We start from the raw sequence: 26,016 nt of genomic DNA on the forward strand, positions 1-26,016 counted from the left end.
TTTTAATTATTTGATTGGTTGACAACTCTGGCAAGGATACTAGCTGATGCAACAGCCCTCAGCCTGATATTCCAGGAGGAGGATTTGGGGGAGTTTTCCAATTGGAGCTTAATTAATACAGTATGAAGGTAAAGAAAAGCTGAATGAACTATTACAGGAAGAACAGAAGAAGGAGGGCACAAAACTGAGCTGATCGACCCCCTCTGAGGATTTTTCCATGGCTTATGGCACCAGAAACAGAGCAGAAACAGGAGAGACACCAGAGTCTGGTCTTTTTCCACCACTCAAAGGACCGATTGTCCAAGCAAGAGCCCCCAAAGTGGTGTTCTTCCCGTTTACCTGCAGCCATGGGTCTGGTGACGGTGAGCCACGCAGACTGGTTAGCCTCACCAATATAATTGGAAACCTTACAAACATACTCCCCGCTTTCAGCCTCTGTCACATTATACAGGGTCAGCACCTCCGCATCGGAGCTATTAATTCCCGAATGCTAGAACAGACCAAGAACAGAGGAATCACGTGGTGGCGGAGCAGATGGGCATCAAAGCTCCGAGATCAACAACAAGAAATCACATTAGCATTCCCTGTGACGATAAGCCAAAAGCAAGGGGAACACCCGTAAGACTCTCATCTTCTGCATTTCACGCAGGGGCAAAGATTGCAACTTCCTGTCCTGCTCACAGGTACCAAATGAGCAGGTGGGCTTGTTCAATTGCTATTTGCAGCGCTACATTAGAGTTACTGCTTCTCAAGGAGAAGCTGAAGAAATGACTGAACTTCACCCAACCATGCTACGTTAAGAAAAAGAAATCATTCATTAATTCCGGGCACATATAAAAGCACTATATCTAATCTATAGCATGAAATAACATGTAGCTAAAACAAACTGCTATTAAAAACCCCATCACTTTTCCTCCCGTTCAGTTTCTCATCCTTGTCACAAATTTCCTTTTGTTTCACAGTATTTTGTTTTATAGTACCATCTTGGTGGCATTCTAAACACTTGAGAAAAGGCTGCCATTCTTGAATCAAGTTCTCTCTTTACCGCCTCCCATTTATTGCAGAGGTAAATCATCCCAGTAATAAACTGTCCCAAAGTGTTTCTATCTAGTCTTCCCCTTGAGAAACTTGGCTTTAGAATCTGCTTGACAATGCTGCCATGCAGTTCTTAAAAGTACAGTCTACTTCAGGGTCATCCCAATGCGAAATCCAGAGCTATGATGTTTGGATTATAGCACTGACATAAATTACAGAGTGAGTGTATGGAGGGAACAACGGCAGCTACAGTTCCTCACTCCGTAATTTTTTTAAAAATCTGATGTTATACTTGATTGGTTCCAGCATAATCACACTTGCTCTGCTTACTGCATAGAAGTCATTTCTGTACCATCAGCTTCTTCCTGGGCATGCCTCCACCTCAGAGGGTTTGGAGTCACTGAGAGGAGAGCTGCAGGCTCACACATGCATCTCAACAGCTTTGTATGGCCACTGGTCAAGTGCTTGAAAATCCTCAATTTTACATCAAAGGCTGCTGAGAGTTTGACTTACTGGGTGACAAATTATGCATGCCAGCTGGTGCGAGATTACTTTGGTGACAATTGTAGAGGTCAGGAGTTGTCCTCCCTTTAATTCACTTTCCCACACTATGGTAGTAATGGGGGGTGGGGGTGGTAAACCTTGAAACGGCACACTTAGGTGATTGGAGTTTGTCTGACTGATCAAGCAGATCAGTTTAATTGGAAGGAGATTTCTGCCTTGCTCTTTCAGACTCAGATAGCAAAAGTCCTCTGTTCATGTTCAGAGACCCTGTGCCCTCTCGCCTATTCTTATGTTGGAGTTGCTGCAAGAACATTTGGGAGCGTCTGAATGGCAGTTTGAATGGCAGAGACCTGGGATTTGTTATTTTATTCTGATTTTGACTAGAAATATTTTTAACTATCATACGCCATCTTGAACAACAAAGAAAGGCAGGGTGCAAACGTTTCAGTATGTAAATGATTTTGAAAGGTGCTCTGCAAACAGAGGAAGAAGAACTCTGCATCCCCCATAGTTCGATTTAAAACCAGCTGTGTCAGAGGCACTTTCCACATGTTTGCTTCTGTCTTGTCCCCTGCCTTTACATCATATGCTTCCTTCCCAAGACAGAAGAAAATAAGTTCCATCTTAACAAGTGCACCATCCAAGACAAGTCCTTTTACCTTCAAAACCTGCACATAAGGCAAGCTGCTTGGCCCAATTCGACTTCCATTGATCTCAATGTGCTTTAACCACTGGATATGGGGCTGAGGGTCACTGTAGACTTTGCAAACAAATTCCACATTGCTACCCAGGGAGACAGTCTTGTTAGCCGGGAGCCCCGCTTGTAGGATGGGGCGGTGTGGTGACCTTTCTGAAAGAGACACAGAGGAGAATGGTGTCAGACAGTCTGCTTGCCTTCAATGTGGTTATAATGTTTATTACAACTTAATGTTTGAAATGTTTGTTACAGTTTATTTAGTTTAAATATTTATACCACTTTCAACCATTTTTTTCTTCAGGAACGGGCTCCTGTAATCCAAAATTATGAAGATCGATAAGGGGTGTCCAACATTTTGGGGCCAATGGGCACCTTTGGAATTCTGACACAGTGTGATGGGAATAATCACAAAATGGCCGCCACAGCAGGTAGAGCCAACCACAAAATGTCAAGGAATGACATTATCTATCTATAACTATAATAGTACAACATTTCAGGGAGCAGCTCTGTTTAACATGATGCCTTTTAATTTGCCCAGTCAGAAGCCCTGCGGGGCAAAAACTCTGCCTATTATCTCAACGCACTTGGGAGGCACCAAGAAGAGTATTGGTGAGCATCATGGAGGAACCCTGAAACAGATCATAAAACACCAACACCAAGAGTTGTAAAATTTAAAATCAGGAAAGCTCTTTAAAAAACAAACACCAATCCAATTTTAAAACATGCATACATGTACTCTGTGAGATTAATTTAAAGCGAAACACACAATAAAAGCAGGCTGCAGAAATATCATACTTTAAGACAGCTTTTTAAAAAGCTCAATTAAAAAATCAGCAGAATTAAAGTGACCAATGCAAAAAGCTGGCATAGAGCAAAACTAACAAAATGCCCGTTCAAAAAAGGTACATTTTAAATTGGTGACATCTTGTTGCTAGTCACAAAGAAACATGCTTTAACCTAGTGCTAAAAAGTAATCCAAAATTATAATTCCTGAAAGAGACACAGGGGAGAATGGTGTCAGACAGTCTGCTTGCCTTCAATGTGGTTATAATGTTTATAACCACATTATTGAGCCTCACAAACGGCCGTAGGAGTAGCATTCCTTAATGGGGTGCCAGAACTGAGACAGCCCTCTCCCTAACTTTCAGCTTCACCTGCCCATTTCTTGCCAGCCAATAAGGAAGTCTGAGGGAGGGGCGTGGTTCCCGGGTGAGGCTGAGGAGAAGCTGGGCCAGGACGGCCCGATTTTCCCCTTCCAGACAGCCCAGGCCCGACATACATCCCAATGAGGTCCGCGGCAAAAAAAGGAATGTGGATTTATCCATGTTCCCTTGCCGGGGGCCAACGGAAGGCATGCGTTGTGCCAGGACCAGGAACACTCTGGACCGGCGCTGATGTCATCAGGAAGTGGGAATTTGGCCCTGTCCTAGTTGAGTGGTGATCTGGGCTGAATCCCTCGTGCGGAAGAAGTCTCAGTGGCACGTGTGGTCACAGAGCCAAGCTCACAAAGGGCTGTAAGCACTCCCGACAAGTCTGTGTACGTGTGCTAGGCAAGCACAGCATTTTATTCAGGATCCTGGCAAAATTCAGGTCCCAAGAAACTGGGCCAAGCACCTTTTACCAACTTGGTTTTTCCCTCGCCCCGTCCAGAGAGCTGAGAGGCACTCAAGTGAACATTAATAACTAGTCAGGTGCAGATCAGAAGTTGAACACAACTCCACAGAGACAAAGAGAATTAGGCAAGCTGGCTCGGAAGCAAAAGCCCCACAGCCGCCCGCAACCCTCACATCTTCACTTGTGATGTGACAAAGCAGGGATTAAGAAGTTATTTTTTTCCCTTCGTTGCAAGAGGCTGGAGCCAAGACTTTTTTTTTCATCCCAGTCAGTCACTTATTAAAAATGCGAAGGGAATGCTTCCTCCTCTAATCCCTCTTGCTAAAGATTCTTGATGAGTGGCCCCCCTGTAACCCAAAATCATATTCCACTTCCTGAAGTAAATATCACAGGACTGCTGTTTCCTCTGCCAAGAGCTCCCATTGACTCTCAGAAAAATTCTCCTTGAAACAGGGAGCACGCTTTCTGCAGGGCGCTTTGCAGCTCTCTGGAGCCAGCCAGGGACAGACCTTGCCATGTTTCCTGTCGCCCCTCACGGCTGCTGGAGAGGCCTAGTTAGAGGGGTTGAGGTGGAGACTGCCACTGAAGTAAGAAAGAGGCCAAAGACTTAAAATCACACCCTTGTAGTCCACATGAACTCACTTGCCAGATCTCCTGACAGGTAATTTAGCTCCAAAAAAGGAGCTATTGGGCCATGGGGGAGTTATGAACTGGGGCCAAAGTGTCAGGGGGAGGATTAACTCTTCTCTCCCATAATCTTAACTAGGGATGCCAGCCTCCTGGTGGGACCTGGGGATCCCCCAGGATTACAACTCATCTCCAGACTACAGAGATCAGTTTCCATGGAGAAAATGGATGCTTTGGAGTATGGACACTGTGGCCCACTGAGGGGTACCATATCCCACCCTCCACCTGCTTTTTGCAGCTTAAAAAACACACTGAGAGATCCAGTCACGGCTCCCAGCATTCTGTAAGGCTTGGCTATAACATTCCATAATTTCTTCTTTGCAATCACTTTGTCCCTAAGCAAGCACAAAGAAAAAAAACCCTATAAATACATGCTGGAGGGGTGAAAAAGGGTCCAAGGATTGGTTAATCAGCACTAAGGGATCTGGAGCATGCCACACAAACTGCCTTCCTTTTGAGGTCTTTTCTGAAGAAACCACAGCCACCTGAGCTCAGCTGACCCGGGTGACAGCTTGACAAGGAGACTGCAGAAGGTTCTGAGCAGTTTTAACTCCATTTGACCCAGAAAAAATCCAGGTCAGTCACAGCCAATAGGAATGAATAGACTACACATTGCTCCCTATGGCTTACCAAATGCCCCTGGGATTTCCATTGTTTCTTCAGCAGCTGAGTTACAATACCCTTAAAAGGCAGCTCCGGCCCTTGCAATGGAATTGGGGTCTAGAGAAGGAATCAGGCGGCAGCTGGGGCAGGGGGCGGGGGGGGGGTAAGGGTAAGTACGGAACCACAAAAAGTTCACACAAAACTGCAGATGAGCTGGTAGAGCTGCTCCTGGACTGTGGCCACTTCAGGCCGCTGGTGAGGGAATATTTAATAATTTCAATGCTTGGTATAGAAATTCCTTCATAATACTTCTACTCAACATTGTTTTCTATCATGCAAGGAACTTGTTTCCCCATAGAAAAGTGAATGAAGCATGGTTTGTTCTCAAAGACCTGTCTGGCAAGGCTGGGTTCAGCCACACTTCAATCCAGATTTATTTTGTGTCCCTTAGCTCAGAGCTTTCTCTGTTTGTGTGAGTGTTGGTGGTGGAAAAGGCACTGAAGCTTGACAGGCAAAAGGTATTGCTCCACTGGCCAGGTAAGAGCAGAAGGTCAAGCTCCTAATGTTTATAGTTTATGGTACTTACATGACCACTATGGTCATCTTCAGAAGCCCTACTTCAAGTGCCTCCACCATCTGAGGAAAGTTGGGTTGTAAACTCAGAAGAAGAAGCTTTCCAGTCATGGCACCGAATTGTAGAACTGCCTCCCCATGGAAATTAATTTGCCCCCCCCACCAGCAGGCGGAGATTTTTCTGTTTTGTTTGGCATTCCCTCAGTGAACGTCATTGACCCTCTCTTCTTATTTATGTTTACAAGGTTTGAGTAAAGCTTATACCCAGAATTAAACTTTGTTTATGTATGTATGTATGTATGTATGTATGTATGTATGTATGTATGTATGTATGTATGTATGTATGTATGTGTATGTATATATATGTGTGTGTGTGTGTGTGTGTATGTGTATATATGTGGGTGTGTATGTATATGTATATACATACATAATGCCTGAATTTTGACTATTCAGGCATTACAATATTTTAAATAAAGGAAGCAAACAAGTATTTATTTTTATTTATTCATTCATTGAATTTATATGCCGCCATTCCCCTTGGGCTCACAGCAGTTTAAAGAATAAATAGATAACAATAGAATTCCATAGTTCCCTCAATAAAACTATTAAAACCAATTAATATCAATATCAAGGCAGCAGACGAAAAACCCTATCTATACCCCTCGTTCAGCCCGGGGACAATATACAGACCTGACTAGCCCTGGGGCTTCACGTTGCCTGCCAACACACTGCACAACCCTAATCCTTCTTGTACCTGGAGAATCCTCCCCAGCCTTGGAAGTCCTAGTTCTCCCTGAGGTGACCAACCTGTCTGAGCTGCTTCACAATGAGGGTCTCATGCAGCGCCCAAGCAGATGATTAGGCTCGGTCTCATGAGGTTCCTGATTCAAAGCCCTGACAGAGTCTTTCCCATTGTCATCTATGGTGATGAATGAGGCTTCCTCGCCCTTGAAAGCATCAAGACAAACCCCATTGATGGCAGTAAAGGAAAACCAGGCAGGTGAAATTCTTGTCACTGAATAAGGGCTTCGATTCAGGGGGTTCAGGGAAGGTAGTAAACATGGCTACCTATTCATCGGGAGGTCAAAGGTCAAGCAAACCTAATGAGGGCCTACCCGATTAACAAAGAGCCAGCTACTGTAGTGAGTGAGCGCTAACAAACCCCTTTGTTCCTCCTTGCAGACAATTCCCTTCAGTTTGCTCAGTGTAATCAAATTAAATTGCATTCTTAATGGTTCATTTAGTGGCATTTAGAACAACTCCACAAGTGGAACAAGCAGAGATCAGCCTGCCTGGTTAGGAATTAAGGCTAATAAAAAGATTCATTGGGGAGGGTGGCAAGGAGGGAGTGGAGAATTTCTGCCTGGCCCATGAAATTATCATGAACACTAGAAATGAATTAAAATCTCAACCCGAGAAACAAAAGGGCTCACTCAGTTAAAAGAAACTGGTCAGCTTTGGTAAGAAGGTGTACATCCTGGGATAATCACAATTTACACAAAATGGCAGCAAAAAGCAAAATTCACCCACTCCCTTTCTCTAACCTGATAACAGGCAACATAAATCTGAGTACTTACAAGTTCAGCCTTTCTCAACTTTTTAACTGTTCAGAAACTCTTGAAACATTCTTCAGACTTCAGACGATTGTGCATAAGATGGTTGGGAAGCACAGTTGTGTACATTCCCACCTGCATTTCACTACCCAGAGAAGTCCCAAAGTGGCTTACAAGTGCATTTCCCTACCTTTCTCTACCACAAACACCCTGCGACTTATGTGGGGCTGAGAGAGCTCTAACAGAACTGCTCTGCAAGAACAGCTCTGAGAGAACTGTGACTACCCCAAGATCACCCAGCTGGCTGCGCATGGAGGAGTGGGGAATCAAACCTGGTATTCCAGATTAAAGTCCACCCCTCTTAATTGCTACACTTCCAGCTGGACTCCCCCCCCCTCCCGATCTTGGAGAGCTGCTGCTAGACTAGTTATCATCAACAACGCTGAGTAGTTAAACAAAGCAGCCGCAGAGGCTCAACCACCTTTTTGCAATTCTCAGAACCACAAAATAAGCACAAAGTGAGCAATACTGCTTAACTCTTACAGTCCTGCAGTTAATTGGACGCACATACACATGCATACGTGTGCGTACACAGAGTTCCTTACTACAATTTATGGAGCGGCATGCCCCAATCCTTTCTTTCTCTTTAAAAAGCTCAGATTCCTTACGTCAGTTTCAACAGTGCACTCCTCAACTCGTATACACCTCTCACCCACATTTCCAAAAACACTGCAGGACCATGTTGGGTACTGCAGAGCTGGCAGTAGCTGAATTAACTTATCTAACCAGTATGTGGCTTGGGAGTGGTATAGGCAATGAGAGAGGCATAGTTAGTAATCCAGTGGGTACTAGCGTTGGCATTTTCCTTCTTCTGCCCCACTGCGCATTTCTGAGCAATAAAAGCACTTGCAACTTTACACCAAGGACTGCCTAAACTTCCCCATTCCCCTTTCCAGGTCTCCTTACCAACAACATCAAGCTGATAGGTGTGGTTAATGGTCCCATATTTGTTCTCCACAATGCAGGTGTAGTTTCCTTTATCCGACGGCACCACTGAGTCCATGATGATACTCCAGGTTGCGTGACGAACCTGTGGGGAAGAAGACATTGCTGGCTCAGGAAGGTGACCTGCTGATAGACAGCTGGGGGGGGAGTAGGGGGTGTGACAGCTTCATTCCTAACTTGCCCCCTTTCTGCAGTTGATCAAACACACGTCTTTTCATCTCTGCACAGGCCAAAGGTCTCGCCAGCTCCTGTGCTGCGTGTTCTAGACTGCACATAATTGCTTTTTGAGGTCATGTTTCCCCTTTTTGCGACACACAGGGGGAGTAATTGCTGACAGCTGCTGGGTTGACCACAGAGCCAGCTACATCTGGAAACTGGTATTATTGACGAGTGGGATGAGTTCCTTTTGCCAGCACAGGAACTGGTCTTGGAAGCATTTCAGCTATTCAGGGGTAGTCAACCTGTGGTCCTCCAGATGTTCATGGACTACAATTCCCATGAGCCCCCTGCCAGCATTTGCTGGCAGGGGCTCATGGGAATTGTAGTCCGTGAACATCTGGAGGACCATAGGTTGACTACCCCTGCTCCTACACACAAAAGATGGTGCTCAAGACTAACCAGGGCTGTGTAAATTCTGCATTGCAAGATCAATCATGCCACAAGCACCAAATCTAGCGTCTGGTGTAGATGACCTCACCTGTAACTTTTAAAAATAAGTAATAAAGACATAGAATTTTTATACTCGGGGTTTTTCTGTGTGCGAGGAAGTAGTCACATATGGAATCTGATCCTTTTTCCAGCAGTTTAAGATGGTACGGTCCAGGAAAACTCAATTCTCCTTACTGTATAACTCTCTCCATATATGTGACATGGCAGGGGAATTATGAGGGGGAACAGCATGACCTCCTGCTCAATTCCAGGCTCGAAGGAAAACGCTAACATTTCCTGATGGGAATAGAAATGGTGCTGCTTAAAACGAAATACACATATTTTATGTCTTCGTTGTGGCAACATCCTTTGCCCTAATTTTCTCTCCTCCCTGCATTTTTCCTTCTGGACCAGACTTGGGGAACTCCACCCAAGAATGGAATGAAATCAACTGAGTTGCAATGTGGCTGGATTTCTGATGTCTCAGTTGCACTTCCTGGAACAGCCAATCTCTGGAGTTTGTTCACGTATGGTTATCTCATGAGTAGCCACTGTTCAGCCTGGAGAAAACGTGCTTGTTTCTTGAAGAAGCAGAAGCAGCAGAAGGAGCAGAAGCAGAAGCAGCAGAAGAAGAAGAGTTGGTTCTTATATGCCGCTTTTCTCTACCCGAAGGAGTCTCAAAGCGGCTTACAGTCGCCTTCCCTTTCCTCTCCCCACAACAGACACCCTGTGAGGCTGAGAGAGCCCTGATATCACTGCTTGGTCAGAACAGCTTTATCAGTGCCCTGACGAGCCCAAGGTCACCCAGCTGGCTGCATGTGAGGGAGTGCAGAATTGAACCCAGCATGCTAGATTAGAAGTCTGCACTCCTAACCACTACGCCAAACTGGTAGGGAAGAACTTCAAGGCAGGGAAGCAAATTCTACAATTAGCTGCCTGGGAATTTGTTAAAGAAACAAGCACTCTACTTCCAGGCTGGGACAATACAGTTGTAGCTATGCCAGATCACTCTCAGCTACTCAAAGCCTTTCAACTCTGCCCTCAGAAGGGCTTGGGATCCTGAACTACCCCTGCCGATGAGAACATGCTGCTTTCCTTAGGCAAAGCTCGGAAAACATCTTCCACAGTTGAAGGGCTGATTCATATCTCTGTTGCAGCTGCTACCGAGGTTAGCCAAGGGGACCAGTTTACAGGCCAGCTAAGATAATAAAAAGAGGTGCCTTAAGAGCCAGATTAAAAATGATAGAAGCTGCAGCTTGACTTTTTCTGGAAAGAGCCACCTTCTCCAGGAAGTGACAAGGAGCCACTGCTCAAGGAGAAAACGGTAGGGGCCATCTGATTCATGACCGTCATCCGTGTCTCATTAAGCCACTATTGATCTCCTCAGGCAAAGCTTCCTTCGACCAGACAAAGAAGGAAGGAAGAACTAGATCAGGACAGCTCATCTGTGTCAATGGCTTTGTAGCTACAGGTGTTTTTATTAACACGCAGGGGCCTGGCCCACATTCGTGGTGGGAAGCGTAAAGGTCAAGTTGTGCTGGCAAGTCACCCAGGATGGAAACAAATTGTTCTAACTGAAGGTGAACGGATGAGGCATCCAAAACAAGTCAGCAGCGGCCAGTAACGATTGCCAGAATGACTTATGCGCTATCGCACATCTTGCCAAGCTCCTTTGCTTGGTGTTAAAGAAATTCACAGATGATGAAGCTGCATGTGATATGAGGCCTTCGGATACAGGAGATGAACCAAAGAAGCTACCATATACTGACTGGTTTTTACTATTTACTCTAAATGGCAATAGCTTTCCAGGATCTCAGGCAGAGATCCTTCCCAGCTGTTGGAGAACCCCGAACAAGAAGTGCCAGAGGACTGAACCTGGGGCCTTCTGCATAGCAGACATGTGCTCCAGCACTCAGCCATGGCTCCCCATAGCTCAGTGGTTCTCAACCTGGGGGTCGGGACCCCTTTGGGGGTCAAACGACCCTTTCACAGGGGTTGTGGCAGAGCAAGCAGCTTGGCTGGGGGGGAGGGCACCACCCACACAACAGCCTTGCGGGGTAGATCGAGATAAAGAGTTCATCTGCCTGGAGCAGCAGAAAAGAGCGAGATCAGCATGGTGGGACAAGCGGCAGAACTGAACTGAGAAACCCCGGAAAAATACCAATTTATAGACAATCATGAACAATGGAACTTCACGCCATTGGTCAGTTTTGGTTTAATTTCTGTGAAAGGACACTTGCATAATTTCATGGCTGGGGGGTCACCACAACACGAGGAATTGTATTAAAGGGTTGTGGCATTAGGAAGCATGAGACCCACTGCTGTAGCTCCTTAGCTCATTTCCCCCAGCACAGCTCCTCATAGCCCCTCAGCTCCACATAGCTTCCCAGCTCATTTTTCCCAGCACTGCTGGTGTGGCACAGAATCCAGAAACACAAACAAACAGGCGATGGCTGTCAGCTGATTATCAAGCTCTTGGTTATTTAATTAAAAGTAGATGATCAATCAATTCTATGAGATAATAATCTCTCACTCTGTGTTCTACCTTTGTCTCACTTCTTCCTGCTCTTCAAATGCTTGTTGGTGGAGTGAAATCCTGACACATCCTATCACTCCACTGAGCAAAATTTTATTATTTCAATAGTCTTTGTCGTAAGGGTGGCTTTAATTATTTTAACCATTGGGAAAAAAAATTCCCTCTGGAAAAGAAACACACATCCCCCCTCCTTCATTCAGGTACCAATTAAAGATTCCCATTTTCGGGGAGAGCTTCAGTAATGGACCATTCAGATATGGGTATTTCATTTGGGGCCAATGCTCCCCGCCCTTTAACCCATGATATCGTAACAACAGTATATTTCCAATGCCCATCTTTACTACATTCATGATGACCCTACAGGGTCAATGGGAAGATAATAAATGTTGAAGAGCTGACATTTCTTTGAAATTTCTGCTATGTGTAAAGACCTAACCCATATTAACCAAAAATCAGCTTGCCTCTTCAGCGGCACAAATAGATGTGCGGGAATTTCTTTTTTTTTAATCCACCCATAGTGGACAAGTACAGTAGCTACGTCTTAAATGTACACGCCTCTTATCACATTATGAAGAATTTTTATACAATACTTCTATGGTTCACCATGGCCATAAGCGGTGTGAGTTGCAAAGAAATAGACCAATACAGTTAATGTCAATACAGCATATTTTAAGAACCCCTATGCTAGAACCAGGATGGCCCCAGCTTCTCAGTTTTCATGGCACACTGAAAGTAAAGGATTGGGAGCCACACAGCAGGACTTCCTACCTTGTATCCACCAATCCGATGATCAGGCTTGAATTCCTTGCCATTCTTCAGCCAGCGCAGTGTAGGGGTAGGAGTCCCACTGGACGGGCACTTAAATTTCACTGTCTTAGCGGCGGGAACAGCATGAAGCTTCTTCTCCATCTTCTCAGGGTATGTCCAGTAGGGAGCTATGGCTTCTGAAAAAGCACCCGTAAAGGACATGGGCGTGAGATGCAACTTGGGCAGCAATTATCACATATTATGTGCACGCCCCTTGGGTCAGCCACTGGCTCCTGTTTTCATGCAACACAAGTGGGAAGAGAACTGGAAACCATTCAAAATGGAACATTTTCATCACCGGGAATCTTTCCGGTCTTACAAATCAGGTGACAGCAGACAACCAATTCTGTGCCTTTCACAACTGCTGGTCTCTCAGAGCTGGAACAGGTTGTTGTTAAGAAGGGACACCATGTTTTCTCTTTGCACTGCCAGAGACTCTGCCTGCTGCCCTGTCTGTCTTATACCTGCATGCTTCTGTGCCTCACTTACCAGATGGTGACATGTGGCTAGGACCACATCCCCACTGCTCAAAGCAGTCAGAGATATGAGCAGCCCTCTTGATGGGCACCTCAAGAGGCAAGAGAACTGACAGATGATTGAATTTCATCAATGCAGACTCAAGACTACCAGCAGGAAGAACTAGCTAGAAAGGAATCCTGGTCTCCAGCTGTGTTTGCAAGATAAAACTACAAGCTTTATTTCGGACTTACATCCGAGTAATGATCAGATACTTTTTTTTTTAATCATCCCACCCTTCCTCCACTAAGGTCACACGTACGGTTTAGTCTGGAGCTATCTGCTTCCTTTTCCTCTGAGGAAGAATCATCATCATCGTCATCATCTTCAGCAGAAGGAAGAGCATCTGGAAAAGAAGGTGGCCAATGTCAGCTTTCAGGGCTAACTTGCAAGGAAGCAAGAGACAGGATGAATGCATGCTAGCATCTCTTTCTATTGGCTACAGTATAGCTGTGAGTCAACTACAGATGCACCTATTTTCTTCCATAAAACACCCCATCCTTCAAAAATCAGTTTGATTTGCTGGGATCTGCTGGCCCCTTGCAGTGTGGACTATGGTTGCTCTAGGTGGGCCAATAAGCAAGAATGGAAGGGGACAGACGGACACTGTACCAATGCTGATTATTTAGTTGAGCAAAAATTATTCACCATTGGCGAGTACATTCTGGAGAGACTGCCTACTGTTCTCTCATGCCTACAAAAGAACAGGGTGTCTCATTGACCTCACACTGGAAAGGAGCAAGGACTCAGTTAAGTTAAGCATCCTGGTCCTTCTTGAAGATCTCAGAAGCTCATTGTAACAGGGGCAAGTCCACACTCCCCTACCTTGCTTTGGAAGGCATTTGAAACTGTCCCTGCAGTCACAGTGTTCTGTAAAGACATCATGACACTGCAGTACAGCATGATGTCATAATTAAGGCCCTTGCGGAGGAACAGATTAGGTAATGGGCATGAATCTGGGCTAGCTACAAAATCCTACCAATCCTTTGGATTCTTGTAGTTGGGATGGTGATCCAACAACCTTCTTGGAATATCTATCAATTAATGAAGGTTAGCTATCCTCCAACAATTCAAGGCTCACCAAACAGATTGCAAATACATGTGAGTCTGAGGCAGGACACTGGTCTATCAAGATCAGTACTGTCTATTCTAATTGGCAGCAGCCCTCCTGGGTCTCAGCTAGAGGTCTTTCACATCACCTACTGTCTGGCCCTTTCAGCTGGAGATGCCAGGGATTGGACCTGGGATCGTCTGCATGCAAATCAGAGGCTCTTCCACTGACCCAGAAGACCTCCACATGGTAAAACAGTTCCTGGACTGTATCACTTGCAGGCAGGGGACTAAGAGTCTGAACTATTCCTGTGGGGGGAGAGTTCTGCACTAGCATGTCAGGAGACAGCTAGAATTCTTCCCTTTGACCCTTGATTTTCTATCTGAAGAGAGCCTTTTTTCAAAGCTTGTGAGAGTACTGAAACAAGGGTTGCCAATCCAACAGCATTCTGAAGTAGTCTAGTCCAGTAAATGTTTTGTTCTCTGGTGCAGAATGTACTTTTTAAAGGAGCACAGCTCATAATTGTTTTTGATTGCAACTATAGACATTCATGCGAGTTGGAACAACTCCATAAGGGCCCTTGGCTAGAACTCAAAATGGTACCCAAGAAGCCTTCTGCAACAAGAATTGTTGGAGTCTCAGAGCTGAAGAAAAAGTCACTGCAGTTTCTGCCAGTGTCCCAAACGAAGAATTCTGAAGAAGACACCTATCATGTCGTGGCTGGAGTCCTGGTCTTCGGCAAAGGAGGACTTGGCCTTGACAGCTCTCAGCAATGCTAGAGACAACAACTATGCATACATTTCCTTTCTCCAACCAACACAACCTTCTCATATAGTTCACCCATTCCCTTTTTATTAGGGACACTGATGTGACAGGCATCAAATTCCAAGGATGAATTTACTCATAAAAGCCACTGAAAAATATCATTAAGAAGTGAAGGGACAGGTGGCCCCTTGTGGAGAAAGACTTCATCCCCACTAGGAGGGATTACATTTGAGCATGGACCGGTTTCAATGCCAAGGTAAAGCACACAAATAAAGATGAGAGCAGTGGAGCTTACCAGACAGGTGAATTTTCTTCACTACAAGCAACTCACAGAGTCAACTGGAGGAAGGGCGTCTGAGTCGCACAGGTATGACCGGTTCAAGGCCCCGAACCTGTCATTTTACCTGCTGAACACTCCTCTCGCTGACCTTGTGAGAGGCATGTGAGGCTGAGACTCAGAGATTTGCCCAAGATCACGAGGGCACTGAAAGTAAATCTCTCACAGCCAAAGCAGATGCTAGGCCAACACCATCTAAAGCTCTAGTCGTTCTTCCATGGCCCACTACAAACCTGAGACATTCACGGAGAAGTAGGTGGTTTCGCTTCCCGAGGGACTGTTGGTAATGCAGGCATACAGCCCTGAGTCCTCGGGCACGGCGTCCCTGACCTCCACCTCCTCCCCCGTGATGCGTGTCCGGTTGTTTTCTGACAGCTGGACCCCATCTCGTACCCAGTTGATACTCTGAACATCATCACGTAGCCGGCAGCGCAACTGGAGGAGGTCGCCAGGGTGGGCTGAGTGATACTCCGCTTCAATGCTTGCTTTGGGTAGAACTGGAAATGTTAGGGGAGACAAAGAGAGGGGGAAAACAAGGGGGGGGGAGCAAGGCATGAGTGGTTTATTGCAGATGCATTACTCTGACAGCATGCAGCACTGAAGAAGGCAGGTTGTCCTCCAACAGTCAATAAGGTGCAGGCTTCAGCTGCCATGCAGGTCTTTTGGAAGAGCAGCAGGAGCAAGAAGTTGGCATGGAATCCATTTCTGTACACTGCTATTGGTGTACACAGCACTTTGGGGTCTTAATACACTGTTAGGGGCCAAGGGCAGCCGCAAAGCATTGCACGACAATGGGCAGAGTGGCTGCCTCTGCCCTGGGCCAAGACAACAATGGCGGGCTGAGATGGGAAATCCAACTGGAGTTGAAGCAGCACCTACCTGAAAGCTCCACAGCTAGTAAGCTGGCTGCCACACACAGCCTTCAGAGCAGGGAGGGTGAAGAAGTGGAAGGGGTTAAAAAAGCAGTTTGCAGGAAGATTAAAGCTTTGCGGTCTTTCGCTGCATGGATACACTTCTGTAAGCTCTTCTCCTTTCGGAGTAGTACTGGAGCATTCCTCAGGGCATGTTTTATATAATCAAAGTTGACGGACAGTCATCCCATGTATAGAAAACAAGGAAACTTCTGGCACCTAAATACTTACAGATATGTTATGGCATAAGCTATCACAGACTAGAGTTTGCTGCCATCAGATAGATCCCAGGACCATAATATCAAGGCTTCAGCCCTGAATCTGGCCCAATTAATGAAAGCAGCTCAGCATGTGGTAAAGCAGCTCTCAGTGGGGAACAATGACATCACTGAATACTCCCTTCATATGAAATTTTCTCCATGCATAGAAAACTAGGTTTCAGGGGCAGCAATTCTAGACTAACATTCTCCCTGACACACTAACAAATATGCCGAGAACAGCTTTCATGGGAAAGCATGTAGAATCATAGAAACATAGAGTTGGAAGGGGCCACACAGGCCATCTAGTCGAACCCTCTGCTCAACGCAGGATCAGCCCAAAGCATCCTAAAGCATCCAAGAAAAGTGTGTATCCAACCTTTGCTTGAAGACTGCCAGTGAGGGGGAGCTCACCACCTCCTTAGGCAGCCTAATGTAATTCATGTGACTTTCCTACCTGCCAAGGAGCCGTCCAAGAAGGCTTTTATCACTTCCCAAGTGTTCCCACCAAGCACCCATGGGGACCACATGAGGTCATTTGCCATGTATTTTCTGTGGAACTGTGAAGGGCACCCCTCAGTAATCACAGTCCTGCCATTATTTGTGCAATCATTTCTCCTAGGATCAAAGCAGCGAAAGAGCACCTGGTCTTGCTGGACGACTGACTCGATTGACTTTAACCTCCGATTTACCGTTCGAGCATGTCAACAAAACTTGAGAGTGAAGCAAATTCAGCAGGTATCCCAGGATAACAGGACTGTGTAAACAGTTCCAGGGGCCGGCTGTTGAAGGGGCTTTGTGCAATATTCTTTGTGTGAGGAATGAGGGGAAGGGGGCTGGCTCAAACTTGTAATCTGATACTCCCAAACCGAGAGGCTATCGAATGCCCAGTTTTTGAAAATGAGATTGGGCAGACGTGTTTTAACTCTTTCCCCCTTGTGCCCCCAAGTATTGTAATAAATTACAGGGAACAGTTCTTGCAGAAGCAAGTCCCGTTTGACTTCATGAAGCTTACTCTCAGGGAAGTGTTCTTAGGATTGCAAGCAATTTTGTTATCAGCATACAGAACTTTTTGCTAACTTATCTGTTGACACATACCAGTGTAGTATGCTCAATACACACAGTGCCAGAAGGAACATAGCTGCCTTTCCATTATAGGCCCTTTCCCCAATACAATATTTATTTATCTGTTTATAATTCTTTGATTTGTGGAGAGTGGCAGGATATAGTATAGTAGTATAGTATAGTATAATACAATGAATGAAATCAAATGAAAATAAATAAATTTATTAACCGCTGCTCTTGGACCAAGCTGATCTTGGACCATGGTGGCTTATAATAAAACACATAACACAGAATAACAAAATAGATATCAATCTTAGCAGCAAAATCCCATCTATTCCTTTTCATCCTTTACATTTCTCTACACTTTCATATCCAATAAGGCCTAGAATTTTACTTTTTTAAAAATGGAAGATTCTTAGAATACTGAGTTTTTATGGTTGTACCCTGTCCATGTTTTCATATAACAGACATAACTCAGAAAGCTCCATCTTAAAAAAAAAAAAATTAAAATCAGGCTCCAAATCAGGAATTTTACACCAAAATGGGAGACCATTAGTAGAAAGCTTAAGTTAAGGGTCATCAAAGCTACAATCTCAACCATTTTGAGAGAATAATTGCCGCGTTGTTTGGCCAGATTTTGAACTCTCCATTCCAAGAATAAAAAACCAAAGTAACCAAAACACAAATTTGCATCTACCGACTTTCATCTCTTTTCCATACGTCTGCACGTGTGACAAGTAGTGTGGCCACATCAGGGTGGAATGGTTTATTACTGTATACAGTTCCATGGCTGTTCTCTCCCTCACCAGTTGTTTGTTTGTTTTTATAGAAGGCAGGCAGATTGCAATTTAAACCGTGTGTATGTAGTGAGGGGCTAGTTACCTTTGGTGAAGAAAAATACATCTAACTTTAACATAGAAGGGGTAAAAGCAGCTTGGGAGAAGTGGTTTTGGGTGAGTAGAAAGTATGTGATTTACATTTTGGACCCCCTGGCTGCCTTCTGTTTTGTTTCTAAACCCTTTGGGGGAAATAATCATGGAGCAACATGCAACATGAAATTCTGCCTTTAAATATGCTTGTATTGGGTTTCTGAATCGATCAAGGGATGTGTGCAAAGGCTTTTTAATCCTCTGGTGATTTACAGCAGTGGTCCCCAACCTTTCCGAGGCTGGGGACCGGCAGGGCATCGGGCCGCACCTGCACGGACCGGCCGCACCCGTGCATCGTGCCGCGCCCGCACATCGTGCCGCGCCCGCGCATCGGGCCGTGCCCACGGGCCACGCCCGCACGGGCCGCGCATGTGTGATGCGCGGCCCGGCCCTGATTCCCTCTCCCCGCCCTCCCGCAGTAAGAAGTTTCCCGGGCCGCAAGCTTGCGGCCTGGGAAGTTTTTTACTGCGGGGGGGTCGGGGAGAGGGAGCCGCGGCCCGGCGCCATGGCCTTCGTGGCCCGGCACCGGGCCGCGGCCCGCAGGTTGGGGACCACAGATTTACAGTACAGATAAAAGGTTACCAGAGGTTGGTTTTAAGGCTTCTGGGAACGGGGAATTAGGGCCATCAGCTTGTTCACCAATTTGGTGGCCTTTTAAAAGATTTCTATGTGTGCCAGCTTGTGATATAGGGTTGCCAACTTGAGAGATAACCAACTGGGAGTTCTTCAGACTGCAGAGGTCAATTTCTCCAGAGGAAATGGCAGCTTTGGAGAGCAGACTCTATGTCACCACAACCCTGGTGAGCTCTCTCCTCAACCAAGCACTGCCTTCCACAGGCATTATAACTAGGGTTGCCAGTTCTGGGTTGGGAAATACCTGGAGACTTTGGGGGTGGACCTGGCAGTGGGTGGGATTTAGGGCAGGGAGGGACCTCAGAGAATATAATGCTATGGAGTCCACCCTCCACAGCAGCCATTTCCTCCAGGAGATCTGACTTCTGTCAGCTGGATCTAAGCTGTAAAACTGGGGGATCCCCACGTCCCATCTGGAGGCTGGCATCCCTAGTTGTAATCAATGACTGGCACCATCCCAGATCTCCAGGAATGTCCCAAGCCACAGCTGGCCAACCCTACTGTGGTAACTAAAGACTGGGAATAGGCAATAATGTCATAAGAACAACTGCATTTTACATTTAGTGCGTAACCTTCTCTCATGTGTGCACGATGAATTGTCCCATCTCACATGATTATGACTGCATATGTTCCCAGATGCCACATGGAAAGCTTCCTCGTGGCATACAGAAGTCCTGTTATTAGTATTGCTATTCAGTGTGATATCACCAGGGTCTCATGCCCCATGATGCTGGAGACGTGCCAAGCCTATACACCTATAATTTAGGTGTTCCTAAGGAACGGACTATATAACTACATAACTGTTGTTTCAAACAGATCTAAACTAAAAAAAAAATGCAAGTATGGTAGCCTATTGGAACTAAATCTGGGAAGGATGAGAGATGGTAAGGAACTGGTGTTTCCTGAAGGACACTTTCACGGGAAATACAAATATGTTCCTAAGACTCAGTGGCAACATCTGCTTATTCTTTTTGTTCTAACGCAATCCTGCAGTTGTTTAAAACAAATGGTACATGCGTATACAGAGAAAGCACAATGTTGTGCTCAGGCGAGAAGCTCCATTTCATGGAGCAGCTTTTAAGTCCATAATTTCTGGCTATTCTTTACTAAGCCATGGAACTGAGATGAGGAGAAGAGATGACATTTCCCCTCCTCTCGGGACTGGTTATAATCAAAGACAAAGTGCATGACAGAAAGTCTCAAAGATTTGTTGGTTTGTTTTTGGCCGATGCCTTTTCCCCCCAACCCTCCTCAAGAACAACCCTGAATCATACAGGGAGTGGGCAGGGATGGATTAAGTGTTCTTCATGCCCGGGACTCAACGGGCACTTCCAGCCCTATATGCATGCCAAGCTATAAAAGCTGCTTCCATTCTAGAGACACAGTTTCTTCCTACGGACTAAATACTACGAATAAGTTACGTAATGAATTTACAAATGTCTGTCTGTCTGGCTTTTACGTTACGTGTTTGAAGTGCTCGAAAATGTTTCACTTCACTTAGCGAATTTTGCCTTAGGGAGGACACTATTTATTACCCAAGAGGGAACAGGTAAGAGGCTTCAGGTTTGTGTTAGTACAAAGGAAATTAATAGTGAGCAATAAGTGACTCTGGCTAACAATCATATATCATTTTTTCCTGTTACATATTGTCAGGAGTGCTATTTAGCAGCAGAAAGGGGGTATATAAACCCTTTCAAGTGAATAAATAGAAGTTCCGAGCTTTCCCCCAATCCTTTTTTGAGTGTGTTATTTCAAATAGACAATACCAATCCATTTAAGTTGCAGCATATTGAAGTTACAGCCAGAGTGTTCTAAAAGCCTCACTTCTGGGAAGGTTTGACTTCAGGAGAATCTCCAGTTATTAGGCCAGTCTTTCTCAATCTTTTTACTGTTGAGAAACCCCTGAAACTTTCTTCAGGCTTCAAGAAACCCCAGAAGTGGTGCGATGGTGCAGAATATGGTTGGGAAGCAGAGCTGTGTCCATGCCCACCCAAGGCCCCTCCCCTCCCTACCCCCTCCAGGCCCATCACTGGCCATTTTGGAAGGGGGGGGGGGCAGATCAATGTGACCATATTTGGTCATAACACCTGATAAAACTTTAACAAATTTTAAATATAGATAAAAGATAATGAACTCCCACCCATTAACCCTTCCAGTGCCATCAATAACCCTCAAGGTTTCATGAAACCCTGATCTAAAAACCGTGTATTCGGGGCTGTCCAGTGAATTCCAAGCTTGAGAATATACTGGGGAGAAGGAAAGCAGCTTCCACGAAATGCAACATATTTTTGGAGAGCACAAAGATCTTTTTTCCTCTTTTCCTTCCACAACTATCCAGCTTCATTGGCTTCCCACAGCCTGCAATATGGCGAGCCCCTCTCCAACCCTCCCTTTCTGGGAAGCAACAAACAGGCTGGTGCAGAGAAATAGTGTCACTCTATTGAGAAGTGCCCAAATCTACTCAGCCTCAACTAGCAATTCTGCCCAAAACTATGAAAGCTGCTTCTTCCCTCAGGACCCATTTTGATTTTTTTTTAAAGGAAGTCTGACCCTTCAACACATTGTAGAGAAACACATAAAGTTTGAAAAGAGAAAAAGCATAAGGGACCATGGGTGCTCTGAAGACAGACTGCAGGGATGAAGAAGAGTTGGTTTTCATACTCCACTTTTCACTGCCTGAAGGCATCTCAAATCACCTTCCCTTCCTCTCCCCACCACCGACACCCTGTGAGGTAGGTGAGGCTGAGAGAGCTTTGAGAGAACCTGCTCTGTGAGAACAGTTCTGACAGGGCTGTGACTAGCCCAAGGTCACCCAGCTGGCTGTATGTGGAGGAGCAGGAAATCAAACCTGGCTTGCCAGATTTGAAACCATTGCTCTTAACCACCACGCCAAGCTGGGAACTCTTCATCACCAGTCAACTCATACTTTAATTGATTTATCTCCCACATACACCGATTACGGCCTGCAGCCCTATTGTTGAGCAGAGATTGTCAGCAAGCAATAGTCAAAGGTGGCTTGCTATTAGCACCAGAAACAGTTCATAGAACCTTGTCTATAAAACTGGAATAAATAGGGAATCAACCTATATGCTTGTACAAATAACCACTGCAGAACATACCATGCAGCTGAAGTATGCTCTCTCTTAACTCTCACACATTATTAGTAACTAAAGCTTTACAGTGCTCTTTATAGCCAACAGTTTTCCAGGGCCAAACTAGCCATAATGATGGAAACTGAATATCCTGCTACGTTTTGCACTTTAAAATGGAACCGTTGTGGCTCCCCCTTATCCCCATTCTGTTCCCTTAGTCCTGTGCCCTGCCAGGATCATACACAGGACATGAGGGTGAGTTTGTATTTCTACAGCAACTTAAGTCCTACAACCTATTCAGGTTTCAGATTGCAGATATTTGTGAAAATACTAACAGCATAGATCAAGGGCCCCCACCCTTTTTGAGCGTATGGATGCAGTAGGAATTCTGATACATTGTGTTTGGTGCAGCCACAAGATGGCAGCTGCAAGAGGCGGAGTCAGCCACACAATGGCTGCTGCCACTTATCTTCATTCATACCGTAAAGAATCTTATGTTGTAGTGTCAGGTGCTGCCCAAGCAATGTTTTTAAAATCTGCACAGTCAATGAAATCTCCAGTAGTTAATCAGAGCCTTGCTGGGCAAAACCCCCACCTGGCCCCACCCACTTTCCCAAAAAACTTTGTGCGCACTAGAAAAGCTACTGTGAGCGCCATGGTACCCATAGAAATTCTGCCGGAGGCCTCTTGGCATAGATATTTACATTCCTTTTCATGAAGAAATGCTATTTGGAAGCAAATTCCAAGTCCCAGTATGTTTAGTAAGACTTCCTCCAAACAAGCATGGATAAAAATACAGTTTCATCCTTCAGGTATGTTCTTTGGCTTAATATCTGTGCAAAGATATGGAGAGGCAAGCAGAAATCTGGTTCTTTTCTCCAAGCATAAGAGGTTTTAGATTTATATTCCTAAATTGCATATAGGCAGTATTTAATTGCCAACCAATATGTCTTAAACATTAATGTTAGCAGGCATACTTGTTCAGGAAATACATGACTTCCGAGACAGGGAACTCAATTTAACCCCATGATTTAAAACGGCCTTGATTCAGTCGCTTAAAATCCATCTCTGTCCCGCAAGCAGAGTGTTTAACGAGACAGCCAAAGAATGTTCTGCTCAGAAAACGATCTCAACATGATGGTCAGCTGTGTAGGCAGCTGCTGGCTTGGCGCACACACGTCCCAACCCTTCACACCAACCAATGCTTATGGAGACTGAAGTTCTCCCACAGCCCAACATTACCAGAAATTAAAAAATAAATCTGGTTCTGGAAGAAAGGGGGAAATATTTAAAAGGCACTTTGCAGGGAAAGCACCCCTTTGCAGTATGGCTTTGCCTGATCGCAAAACATTAAAATAATTTTGTTAAAGCTTCTGTTTTTTGTTGGATTGCATTGCCCACCAGAGATTGTATCTTTCTTCTAAGCCAGTGGTTCTCAACTTTCCTAATGCCACGACCCTTTAATACAGTTCCTCATGTTGTGGTGACCCCAAACCACAAAATTATGCAAGTGTTCTTTCACAGAAATCAAACCAAAACTGACCAATGGCGTGAAGATCCATTGTTCTTCATGCCAATAAAGGTGGTTGTTGTTGTTGCTGTTGTTAAAATCCATTGTCCAGGATTGTATATAAATTGTTTTTTTCACAGGGTTTCTCAGTTCAGTTCTGCCTCTTGTCCCACCATGCCCATCTTGCTCTATTCTGCTGCTCCAGACAGACGAACGGTGTATCTCGATCTACCCCGCAAGGCTGCTGTGTAGATACCCCTGCCGTGACCCCTGTGAATGGGTTGTTCCACCCCCAAAGGGGTCCTGACCCCCAGGATGAGAACCACTGTTCTAAACTGATTTTTCTTTATTACTCTCAGGTCATCAAATGTTTTTAATAGGACGGAACCACTGCAAAGAAGGACTGGGACACCCCACAAAATTACACAGTCAGTTTGATTCTCAGTGTGCCCTTTTGGGCTCCAGTATTCAGAACAGTACTAAGCAGATAAACTGTTTACAATATAGGCATTAACAAGACTAGAGCCAGTTCAGCACGGGAAGCAGAATGAAGGAGTAAAGAGGACTGGTAGCACAGTTCAGACCAAAGAGCAGATGCTATCTCTGAACACTTCCACAGTTTGAACTCCCTGTTTAAACAAACAAAACCCAGCACACCTAGTGAAGTTGTAGCATAGGGCGAAGTGCTGGCAGGAGTTAGCTGCAGGGCTCTGGATGCCCGACCATTTGCCCACTACCTTGTTTCGCCATGCTCCCTGCCACCCTGCCCATAGGAAGGCCGGGGACAACACTCCTGCCACACTCTGTACAGGTTGCCTCACGCTCCCTGGCCTCCAGGCTGCTGGGGGAGGGAATTCAGGGCAGAGTGGGCACACCCCCACATGCAGCCAGCTGGGTGACCTTGGGCTCGCCAGGGCACTGATATCAGGGCTTTCTCGGCCTCACCTACCTCACAGGGTGTCTGTTGTGGGGAGAGGAAAGATTCCTTCGGGTAGAGAAAAGCGGCATATAAGAACCAACTCTTCTTCAAATGTTTCACACGGTTCGACCATGAGACCTTGGAGAGCTGATGGAAGTCATTGTTAATACTGACCTTGACAGAACAATCACTAAAAGGTAAATTCCTGTGTCTGTTATTCTTGGGATGCTAAAAGAGCAACAGAAACTCTTTTTCCACTACTAACTTTTCCATCTACATTGCTTCTTCTAATTTCTAGAATAGAGAAAGGAGCAATTTCGAAGGAATCGACTTAAGAATCACGGGCAGGGTATTGTTTCAAAGTCAGTGAGGTTGCCATGCCCTGCATAATTCTGCATTAACCTGCCATGACCAATGGGAGCTCAAAGTGTCAAGATGCTTTTCTGTGGGTGATAGACAGGGCTTCTCTGTCAGACCCAGCTGATGAGAGAAGGAAGTCAGAGGGCAAAGGCAGGCCGCTGGCCTTTGGTAACCCAGAGTGCAGGCTGGTAAAGAGGCACGGTGGGAACGCGGATGGAATGCATTCACAGGCTAATGACCATATCGAGCTTCACTTGCCCCTCTGGGAAAAGGACAGACAACACAGGCGAAGCAGAAGGTGCAGTTTCCAAGTATCTATCAAAAGACAGGCCAGTTTTAAGGGGCACTGCAGACTGGTCCACGCTAGTATGTGGGTGCATGGGTCACAAGGCTATTGATACTTGCTTACTGTGCGTTTGATGACTGGCAGCGGAATAATTAACACACCAACTGAAAAGAATACCTTGAGATTATAGCCCTTTCCTCATTTGACCACACATATAGGGAGGCATGCACTACACATTGCCCTCCCAATATGCGTATTCCCTGTTTAGTGTTAAAAGAGGCAATATATTTGTTTTCAGTCTTAGTACCCAACACTGGTTCTGGTTCTTAAAGCTGGTCCTGGTACATCTGTTCTGAGGCTGGAATTTAAACGCAAGGCCCAATTCTGGCAAAGTGCCAATTGTGTTTATCAGGTGAATTGCATGTCAGACATTCTCCTTGTATGCCCGAAAAGGGATTGCTATGAATTCTTTCACTTATGCATTCAAACATCAAAAGACGAATGTACACATACAAATAAGCCCCAAGGTGTACTGTGTCCCAAATATTTGACCCTGGGCATTGGTTTCCAGGACTCGCCCAGCACCTTGTGGCAGTCAAGTTAGAAATCCCAGTGACATCCCTTCTTCCCTTCTTGTTAAAGACTGCCAACAATTTGCTTGGTTTTCAGTCCTGAGCACCTCTGAAGGGGAGGACCCCCTTTTGTCAGGTTTCCTAGGCGATGAGCCTGCTGCCTTTTTTGCTGCAAGCAAAACAGGAAACAGGAAACACCCGTTTTTACACCTGAGCTGGGCCAGGCCCCAATTTTCACAATGCTTTGGGGGGTGAGGCCTAGTCTGTATTAAGAGCAGACAGGCTGCAAGCACGCAGACGGCCAAGTGAGTGAGAGGCCGGTCTTCCCACAGATTTCCTTCAACTCCTGTTCCTCTGAGACAGACACATGAGCACTGCTTCCCCTCTCTCTCTCATGCATGTTAATTAAGGGGAGCCCGTTTGATCGCTGGGGTCTGTCAGGCTCAAATGTCTCTTTCATACCACATGGCAGCTTTGTAATTTAAGGCAGCAGCCAGGTGCAGTTCCTCTCAGATCACGGCTCAGCCAACTGGTAGGCAGAGACGACACCA

At 45.5% G+C, this 26,016-nt stretch overlaps 1 protein-coding gene across 6 annotated transcripts in view; it reads right to left on the reverse strand.

Annotated features, from left to right (window-relative positions):
• FGFR1 (fibroblast growth factor receptor 1) overlaps positions 1-26,016 on the reverse strand; it is an 81,187-nt gene that overhangs the window by 17,719 nt on the left and 37,452 nt on the right. For 2 of the 6 annotated variants that reach the window (XM_077306449.1, XM_077306447.1), the window contains exons 3-8: positions 15,165-15,428; positions 13,041-13,124; positions 12,224-12,399; positions 8,233-8,356; positions 2,199-2,389; positions 340-490 (exon numbers count right to left, since the gene is read on the reverse strand). In XM_077306449.1, the coding sequence (XP_077162564.1) occupies positions 340-490; positions 2,199-2,389; positions 8,233-8,356; positions 12,224-12,399; positions 13,041-13,124; positions 15,165-15,428 (990 nt within the window). The remainder of the gene's footprint in view (positions 1-339; positions 491-2,198; positions 2,390-8,232; positions 8,357-12,223; positions 12,400-13,040; positions 13,125-15,164; positions 15,429-26,016) is intronic. The other 4 variants (XM_077306451.1, XM_077306448.1, XM_077306452.1 and 1 more) reach the window with 3 other exon arrangements.

This window comes from Paroedura picta, chromosome 12 (genome assembly GCF_049243985.1).
Source record: "Paroedura picta isolate Pp20150507F chromosome 12, Ppicta_v3.0, whole genome shotgun sequence".
Lineage (NCBI taxonomy): Eukaryota > Metazoa > Chordata > Lepidosauria > Squamata > Gekkonidae > Paroedura > Paroedura picta.